General features: G+C 36.8%; 3 protein-coding genes across 6 annotated transcripts; 2 read left to right on the top strand and 1 right to left on the bottom strand.

The window, feature by feature from the left end:
* The first annotated feature begins 1,170 nt into the window (after positions 1–1,170).
* On the top strand, positions 1,171–9,484 carry LOC145208863 (dehydrogenase/reductase SDR family member 1-like). 4 transcript variants are annotated; one of them, XM_080079112.1, is made up of 3 exons: positions 1,171–1,676; positions 8,540–8,665; positions 8,736–9,484. In XM_080079112.1, the coding sequence occupies exons 1-3, from the start codon at positions 1,620–1,622 to the stop codon at positions 8,868–8,870; spliced, it is 318 nt and encodes a 105-aa protein (XP_079935238.1). In that variant the 5' UTR covers positions 1,171–1,619; the 3' UTR covers positions 8,871–9,484. The 4 variants fall into 4 exon arrangements, 1 of the variants encoding a protein (XP_079935238.1); XR_013854943.1 differs by lacking the exon at positions 1,171–1,676 and adding an exon at positions 1,924–1,998 and having other exon boundaries at positions 8,736–9,483; XR_013854944.1 differs by lacking the exon at positions 1,171–1,676 and adding an exon at positions 2,032–2,192 and having other exon boundaries at positions 8,736–9,483.
* LOC145208862 (uncharacterized) lies at positions 2,969–4,511 on the top strand. Its single transcript, XM_080079111.1, has 3 exons — positions 2,969–3,152; positions 3,228–3,379; positions 3,449–4,511. Exons 1-3 carry the CDS (start codon positions 3,060–3,062, stop codon positions 4,410–4,412), a joined length of 1,209 nt encoding a protein of 402 aa, XP_079935237.1. The 5' UTR covers positions 2,969–3,059; the 3' UTR covers positions 4,413–4,511.
* On the bottom strand, positions 4,453–7,913 carry LOC145208860 (uncharacterized). Its single transcript, XM_080079110.1, has 10 exons — positions 7,561–7,913; positions 7,375–7,449; positions 6,793–7,299; positions 6,628–6,722; positions 6,452–6,571; positions 6,056–6,372; positions 5,803–5,990; positions 5,556–5,725; positions 5,279–5,499; positions 4,453–5,211 (listed from the first exon to the last, which is right to left on the bottom strand). Exons 1-10 carry the CDS (start codon positions 7,750–7,752, stop codon positions 4,973–4,975), a joined length of 2,124 nt encoding a protein of 707 aa, XP_079935236.1. The 5' UTR covers positions 7,753–7,913; the 3' UTR covers positions 4,453–4,972.
* Positions 9,485–9,506: the final 22 nt, after the last annotated feature.

Genomic DNA, 9,506 nt, shown 5'->3' with positions numbered 1-9,506 from the left:
AGTAGTGTGCTACTACAAAGAAAATGACGAATTGCATCACACATCCATATGTTTTCTTTCAGAAGAGTTGCAACAAGATGTTGTGATGGTGTACTTGATTCAAAAGAAAACCATTGAGTTGCTGGAAACAAAAATTCCGAATTTGCATTATGTAGAATATATTACTGATGACTGTGCTGCACAGTACAAGAATTGCAAGTCATTTTATAATTTATCAAAACATGAAGTTGATTTTGGTGTGCAAGCAGCTTGGTCTTTTTTTGCCACTAGTCACGGAACATCCCCTTGTGACGGAATTGGTGGCACTGTAAAACGGTCAACTGCAATGGAAAGTCTTAGACGACCATTAGAAAATCAAATAACAACTGTTTCTGCAATGATGACTCACTGCAAAGAAAAACTTCCCACAATCTCATTTCTTCAACTATTTAGAAAAGATCTAGATGAATTAAGAACAGGTCTCAGTGATCGATTTAAGGAAGCATCCACAATTGAAGGAACCCGTGGATTTCATTATTTTAAGCCACTTGCCTCAAACAAACTGGGCATGAAAAGGAATAGCAGTGACATTGAATTTTCTCTAGTGGTATCTGTACAGTCTGGTGCTCAAGATGTTTCATCACAACTTCATGTAACAGAAGGCCAAATCATATTTGTTGTGTACGATCAAAAATGGTACATTGCTGTAGTTAAGGATGTTGACAGGAATAATGAAGATGTTTCAGTGTATTTTATGCACCCAAATGGTCCGTCTCGCTCCTTCCATTGGCCACAACAATCAGATGTCTGCTGGGTTCCATTTCAGCATGTCTTGTGCCCTATTGATGTTCCTTCACTCGCCACAACCAGAGGGTAGTACCATCTCAATGTGAAGTGTGAAGAAAAAATCAACAGAAACTGGATACGCTTTCAACATCATTTGAGATCACATGAGAACTGAATGTAGAGCAGTTTGGTGAGATGCAACACTATGCTCTCAACAAGTCAATATTTTTCTTATCACTGAAGCATTTAAACTTGGAACCAATCATTCAGTTTCTAGTTTTTTTTTTTGTTATGTTAAGTTTTTCTGTCATTGTTGTAGTAAAAACCAGACTCTAATTGTTCATTTATATGTTTGAGAGCATTCTATGTAATTTTTTGCCAGAAGCAGCTTCAGATTTTGCAAGCAAATTCTGCTAGTTAAGAGCTTTCAAATGATGTATTACACAATGCAATCACTCCTGTGCACTTCGAGATACAGGCATCCAAAGTTTTTGTAACACATGAGTGAACATGAAAACTGGGTTCCGTTTCCCCCCAAACGCTGGGGGAGCGGAGGAGTCAACGTGTTTTTACCAGTGAAATATTGTAAAATACATCTGGGTAGCATCATTTTTCAAATATAGAGATTTTTAAACTGACTAAACAACTAGTTATAGTGGTTTAAAGTTATGATCATGCATTTCTGGTATATTTTATCGGTGTGTACCTCCCTCATGATAACTTTGTCAATTCTCGACCATTTTTTCTCAAACTTAGTTTTTAAGAATCGTGGTGAAAAGTTCTATAAGAATACCAATTTTTAACAAAATCTGAGAGGGTAGGTTAACTTTTGCCATTTTTCTGGGACGTTTGACATGGAATTAAATAAAATCAAACCATATATGAATGAATTTTTACAAGAAACAGCAAAGGTACAAGTCAACAATTTGTGCAACCATGAACTGTAAATATTCAAATCATAGGCGTAGAGTTTTAAAAAATACCGGGGGTGCGACTTTTGATAATTGACGCCGATGCCTATGCCATGTGCAGTATTTGTACGGGTATAGGACCAAATACCACCTTTTACGTGCTTTAGCCTGTAGTTTCTATAAATTTAATTTGCAAATAGTCACTTGACACAATTTGTTTGTGTTCGATCGGAACATTTGCTGTGCGTCTGTCTGATGGAACGAAAGGACGATTTGCCGAATCAGCAATTTTTTAACGATTTAGTTACGGCGGAAAATAAAAGTAAAAGCAATTCACGTTTTAAATATACTGACTATGTATTACTGACGCCTAAACTTAGGTCACCTTGGATCAAGTTTAGACCGTTGCAGTGCTTTGCAAACGGACATTAAACACGCTTAGGAATCAATTTATTTTTAACTATTTCCCAGTTATTTTTTATTGCAGAAAGTTATTGCCACAAATAATACTAAAACGTTAGTCTCTATGTCATGTTTATGTTGCATTAAAATACCCGTTTATTGCGAAACAATTACAATTGTTACGTTTCGACCGACGTCTGTTGGCATGAGTGTGGGCGCATTTGTTTAGCTGGAAACACGTTCTAAAACCGACGTAACTTGAAAAAGGATGCGATTTTGACGTTATACATATGGGGCGCCGTTGTCGAAAAAATTAAGTTGCCGCAACTTAATTTTTTCGACAACGCCGCCTTAAGGCCGTTTTGAAAACAAACAAAAAACTTGCAAGATAGCTAACTTGCGGCAACTTAGCGTTGCAAGTTAGCTAACTTGCCGCAAGTTAAGTTATCTTGCGGCAACTTAGCTAACTTGCAACGCTAAGTTGCGGCAAGATAGCTATCTTGCGACGCGAAGTTGCCGCAACTTAGCTAACTTGCAACGCTAAGTTGCGGCAACTTAGCTAACTTGCGACGCTAAGTTGCGGCAAGATAGCTATCTTGCCACGCGAAGTTGCCGCAACTTAGCTAACTTGCAACGCTAAGTTGCGGCAACTTAGCTAACTTGCGACGCTAAGTTGCGGCAACTTAGCTAACTTGCGACGCTAAGTTGCGGCAACTTAGCTAACTTGCAACGCTAAGTTGCCGCAAGATAGCTAACTTGCGACGCTAAGTTGCGGCAACTTAGCTAACTTGCAACGCTAAGTTGCGGCAACTTAGCTAACTTGCAACGCTAAGTTGCCGCAAGATAGCTAACTTGCGACGCTAAGTTGCGGCAACTTAGCTAACTTGCAACGCTAAGTTGCGGCAAGATAGCTATCTTGCGGCAACTTAGCGTCGCAAGTTACCCGGTGCATTGTGGTTGTACATTCATTTTCGGCAACACATGTACATGTGGTCATACGATGGACTGTTTAATGGAATTTCGATACCCACACATTTTTGGCTTGTACGAAGACTTAAAAGAACAGCTGAAATGGTAGGCATTTGTTTGTAGTTTTTTAACTATTTTAATTTATTAGCTTTTTAAACTATTTACTTTTTATGCATATAGGGACGCCATCGTAAGAATGTTGATGTGGAACACCTAAGAGAATTTTTAACTCTGAGAATAAAACCCAGTGTGATTTGTCGCTTGCTTGACATTTCAAGACCAACACTGAAAAAAGTGATAAGTGAATCTAATCTGTCCATACCTACTTACAGGTATTGTTTTTTAAAACATAAGTAAGGTTACCCTTATGTGAAGGACTACTTATATCTATTTTTTTCCAGCTCAATTTCGGATCAAGAACTTGACACTACACTAAGAAATTTAAAAGAAAAACATCCCTCATCTGGTGAAGTGATGGTAAATGGACATCTTAAAGCACAGGGCATTTTCATTCAAAGAAAAAGGCTTCGGCAAAGTTTGCACAGAGTTGATGAAGAGGGAATAAGAGCGCGGCAACTGACTACAATTGCTAGAAGGAAATATTCTGTTCCCTGTCCGAATTACATTTGGCATATAGATGGTACCCACAAGTTGATTCGATGGAAGTTTGTGATTCATGCTGCAATTGATGGGTACAGCAGGTTAATTACATACTGTCACTGCGCTGACAATAATAGGTCAGGGACTGTATTGAATTTGTTTGAAGATGCTGTGGCAAAATTTGGCCTGCCACTAAAAGTAAGAAGTGATTATGGTGGTGAAAATGTTCAAGTCTGGAGGTATATGTATGAAAGAAGACTTAACAGTAAATGTGTGATTGCAGGAAGTTCAGTGCATAACCAACGAATTGAAAGACTTAACAGAGACATCAATTCACAAGTTGTAAATCGATTTCACAATGAATTTACATACCTTGAGGATTCAAACTTTTTGGATGTTACAAGTTTGATAGAGCTTTTTTGTGTTCATTTTGTATATAAAGATGTCATAAATAAAAGGCTGGCAGAGTTTGTAGAAGGTGCCAACCATCATTTACTCTCCACTGAGAACTATTATTCCCCTTTACAACTTTTTCACATGAACCGTCACCTATTGCAGCTTCAAGCCTTAAACCCATGTGATGAGATTGAAGTTGATGACATAACATATCCCAGTACTAACAATGTTGATGTGGATACTGATTGGTTACAGTTGCCAGAAGATGTGAAACAAAGCCTGAGTGAAGCAATAACCCAAGAAAGTGACAACATTGATAAATATAAATGTGCTGTTCGATTTGTCAACAACTATCTTGCAGAACAATAAATGCTGCTTTTTCTTTTCTGCTCATTTTTGTCACATGTGCTGATTTTTAATGCTTTTATTATGGCAATGTGAAAAGAAATAAATCGGATAATACTTTCAGCTTGGAACTGATACTGCAGCAGGTGGAATATGAGTGTGGCAAGCAATATGACAATAGGGACAGTGGCACATGAGGTGACAGTGTGTGGCATTGCAAGCAGAACAGTGAAGAGGTATATTATACATTTGTTTAAGGATACACAAATACTAATGCCATGATTTTTTACAGTGACTTTTAACAGCAATAAACTAAAAACCTGGTTATTCAAAAGGACATGAAATTCACAATGAAATATTGACACAACATCCAATTAAAATAAGTTGTGTAAATATGTTTTGTAGTGGATAAAAAAGGACAATCACTTACATGTAGCTAAAATAATCACAATCAAGAGGTAAAGCAACTTCATATAAAAATAAATGTAGCAGAATTTTAAAATTGCTTGGTCATGTACATTTTCATTGACACATATGAGATACAATATACGGTTCAGTACAATGGTATATTTTTTTTTCATGCTTTAAACTCGGCCAAACCCGGGTGAATTGCATATGCCAAATTCCATTTTACTTTTAAAAGCTTCATAATCATCATGCTGCAATGGAATGCTTAAAATATTGGAACATGTATTTGCAAGGGGAAAATGAGACAATTCAGTAAATTGAAGAGTAGGTGGTGGTGAAAATCCTAATGGGGGTATTTCATCTGCCCCAGTGGCAAAAATTAAGATACCTTGAAGCGAGCATTCAGAATCTTTTTCTGTAATGAAAAATATTTTAAGATAATACACACAACAATCAATATAACAAAATATTAGTCAAAGTACCTCCCACTTCATCTACAAAGTGTCTCCACCAGCTTAGCACCAGGTTTTCCCTATGTCTTTTGTTGCTTCCAGATTCAGATAATTTTGGGGAAAACATTGCTATAATTTTATTTCCTGAAAGCGGATCACTGCAGTCATTTGCAATAAAAAGCATTTTAAATGCATTTGGTGTATTTTTCATTTGCTCCAAGAGGCCAGTTTGGTTTAGGCCTAAACTAAACCTAAAAATAAACAAACCTTATTGAACTTGCAAATGACAATTTTGATTGTAACAAACCTGTGAAGTGGTTCTGACTTGCCTTCTGTGTAAAACTTCATTGCAGTCTTTATAATTTCATTTTTACCCGTTAAATTTGTGCAATGTGTGTGGCAACCAGCTAATTTCAAAAAGTTAAATGAATCCATCAAGCAATCATTCAGTTCATCAAGGGATATTGCATCATGTATCTGCATAAGTAAAACAAGTTAACTATGTAACAAATACACACATATATACAAACAGGAAATGATGAAAATTGCTTTACCTTCTGAAGCTGAGAAATATATTCACAACCAATATCAGTCATATCCGTTAGAGCCTCCATATAGTCCCTCGGGAGATTTAGAATTTGACTGTACAAAAGCTTAGAAAAACATTTTGGACCTGGGCCACCATGCAGTAGTGTGAGAGATATGAGAGTTCCGTAGATGTAATACAAATCTTTAGCAACAGCTAGATAAAAGAATACACATGAAAATGCTATGTTGTAAAAAATGTTTAAGTATTTAAAGTATTACCTATCGGATTGTGAGTAAGAAATCTTTTATTTTCTTTTCCTTCGAAAATTATACTGTTCGTGATTGCATGCATTACCAGGCGCAAAAATTCTCTAGTTGGACCTCCAGCATCCACTGCTCCTTCAAATTGGCCATTTTCATCACTGAACTCAACACTAATACTGGCCATTGGTTTAAAAAATTTGCGTTTGACAGTTCGCACAGCCCCATCTAATATGTTTGACCTAATAACATGAAACTTGTTGACAGCTGATTCATCAATTTGTTCTTGCAAAGTTTGTAGGCACTGTTCTGCGGTGACATTGTTTTCGGATTTCCTGCAATGTAAATATTCGTTGGTGGCAGTGTACATTATTGACAAAAATTAAAGGAAATATAAATACATATGTAACTGACTCTGATATGGATGGTTCTCCAAGCAAAGATTCTTGAATGGCCTGCTGGATGTCCCCATCACTGTCATCACTCGAACAATTAAATTCTTCATTGCAACTCGCAATGAGATTGACATACTCACTACAGAAAAAAGATTTAACTTGCAAATTTGTTATGTATTTCTGTATTTTTTCTACTTGTAAACTGAAGATTCTGCAGTGGTTTCAGAACATTCATTTGATGTATCTTCTAAAACATTGCCTTTTGAACTGTTGGAAGTATCATTGCATTCCTAAAGAATGAAGTTTAATATATTAGGTTAATGTACAAAAGAATAAATGGCAATTGTAAAACTAACATACCATGTCACAACGGTTAATTGCAATTTCCACAGTTTTGATTGCAAGATGATCCTTTGTGCAGATATATATTTTTTTAGTATTTAATGCAAGCACTGCTCTGGCATTCCACATAAAGTTATCATCCACTGCTGCTTTTGTCAGTAAATTAAGGCCTGGTTTGTGCACCAAGAAGTCAAAAGCAGAAAAATGTGAAAAGCATTCTCCAAAAGCGTTGATGATTGCTGTTTTCATTTCAGTCATGTTCCATGCATTGTTAATTTGCAAAACATGGTGCAAACCCATTGTTTTTAATTTGTTTTGGCATCTTGGTATAGCCATAAACCATTCACCATTCATTATTTGTATTGTTTGGGAAAACTCTTGAAGTGGTATGCACACCACAGTCCTTGAACCGTACCGTTGTTTTTGTTTATTTTTAAGAGATAGTTTACGACCTCCTTTGATTGCAGTTGGTGTGTATCTTTTTCCTGTGTATGAATTAAATGGACGGAAAACTTTCTTTCGCTCCTATTGAAACAGGCAAAAACCATGTATAATATTTTTTACATGTATCCAAATACAAATGTAAACATGCAAGCTTACAGGTTGAAATTCATCATCACTATCGGTTAGAGTGGAATGACTTGGTTCATTTTTGTCATTATCAAAAGTTGGATTCTGCCAATACATCACAAATATCATATAAAGCAAAGGCATTTTGGCGCAGGAACCCCAGGTATAAACAGATACAAACATGCTTAGCAATCTATAGCATGTGATTTTACATACATTATTTGTCTGCCTTGTCCCCTGGTGATGCACCTGTCCACTCCTGGAAGTTGATTGTCCAGTAAGAGTTCTACAAGTATTAGCACTAACGCGTCCGGTTTGTTGCCTTGATAGTGTAGTAACAACTGAAGTCAACTGATTTACAACTTCTTGCAAGTCTAATTGCACGTATTTATCGTTGGATTCCATCATACAATCCAAACCGCTATTATTATGTATTTATAGCAGAATACATACGCACTCAAGTGCAATGAAACGATATGAATGAGCAAAAGGATTAAACATCATATTTCGCGGGTATTACAACCACGTTGCTGGAACCAGTTTCAGTTTCCCACAATGCACCGGGTAACTTGCGACGCGAGATAGCTATCTTGCCGCAACTTAGTGTTGCAAGTTAGCTAAGTTGCGGCAACTTAGCGTCGCAAGTTAGCTAAGTTGCGGCAACTTAGCGTCGCAAGTTAGCTATCTTGCCGCAACTTAGCGTTGCAAGTTAGCTAAGTTGCGGCAACTTAGCGTTGCAAGTTAGCTAAGTTGCGGCAACTTAGCGTCGCAAGTTAGCTAAGTTGCGGCAACTTAGCGTCGCAAGTTAGCTATCTTGCCGCAACTTAGCGTTGCAAGTTAGCTATCTTGCCGCAACTTAGCGTTGCAAGTTAGCTAACTTGCTGCAAGTTAGCTATGTTTCGTTGCAGGTTAGCTATCTTGCTGCAACTTAGCTATCTTGCGGCAACTTAATTTATTCGACAACGGCGCCCCATATATACAAAGGTCAAGGCCGGGGGTGCGCGGCACCCCCGTACTCTACGCCAGTGATTCAAATACGTGTCTAAATTATATTTCAGGAAAGACACAATAGCTAATTTAAAATATTTTTACAAACAATATCGAATGGCTAAAGAGCAATCATTCAAATATTCCATAAGGAGGTTCAAAAATCTTTTAGTAAAGACACAACACCTACTTAAAAATATTTTTACAGAAAGACAGAATGGCCAAAGATTGTGGAATGGATTTGGAAAAATACAACGTTGCATTTGTGTCTGTATGGCCAGGACCAGTACGGACGGAATTAATAAACGCGGAATTAGCTTTGAAAACAAGCTCTGTTGAGTATTTTGCACACTTGTTAAATTGTATTTTTGTGCCACTGTTTTTCATTTTTAAATGTCTAACAGCTCACTTGGTTATTTGAACATGGAGAAACAACTGAATTTACTGGAAAATGCATTGCAAGTTTGCTTCTTGGTAAGTCACTACATTTGTTTGGGGCTATTACTTTGTCTGTTAGGACTATATCATTCATGATATGACATGGTCAGAAGCGAAATGTGTGTTAGCTTGACTGTTTTCAGCAGAGCATGCAATGACTGATAGGTATCAGATTTCCTAAGTTGAGCATGCATAAACATTCAATTTTGCGTCTGGTGCCGTAAGTCCCTGTTGTTTGCTTACTGACTTTGATGTTGCTAGTTTTTTGATAATTTGTTTCATTTTTATCCTTGTTGAAGACCACTGATTGAATGTTTTATTCTCGCAATGAGTATGATGCAAAGTTGCTTTATTCTTTAAAAGAATTTTGGTCCAGTAGTGTAGGTTTATTGTATGACCATCCAATAAAACACAAGTTGTCCAACCCATTGTTACGTGATAGAGCCCCATGAGTGACATATTGTGTCCAAAATAATACAGTGGGTACAGGGAAAGATATATAACTTTCCCGATTTCTGCAAACTGGTGAGCTTTAACAAGAATTAGATTAGCCAAATTAAGCAAAGCTTATTGGTTCTAGAATTTGAGTGTAATAATGCACACTGAATACTAATATTTAATGTCTACTTGAAAATTAAGTGGGCATATTTACATGAAAATAGTTTCAGTTTCGGCATTCCTTCAAACATTTTTCTCCCTATCAGAAAAAAATGTTGAAGACCACTGTTCTAAACCAG

This window comes from Phallusia mammillata, unplaced genomic scaffold (assembly GCF_965637545.1).
Source record: "Phallusia mammillata unplaced genomic scaffold, kaPhaMamm4.hap1.1 HAP1_SCAFFOLD_385, whole genome shotgun sequence".
In the NCBI taxonomy this organism is placed as follows: Eukaryota; Metazoa; Chordata; class Ascidiacea; order Phlebobranchia; family Ascidiidae; genus Phallusia; species Phallusia mammillata.
This window is presented reverse-complemented; position numbering and strand designations above follow the sequence as displayed.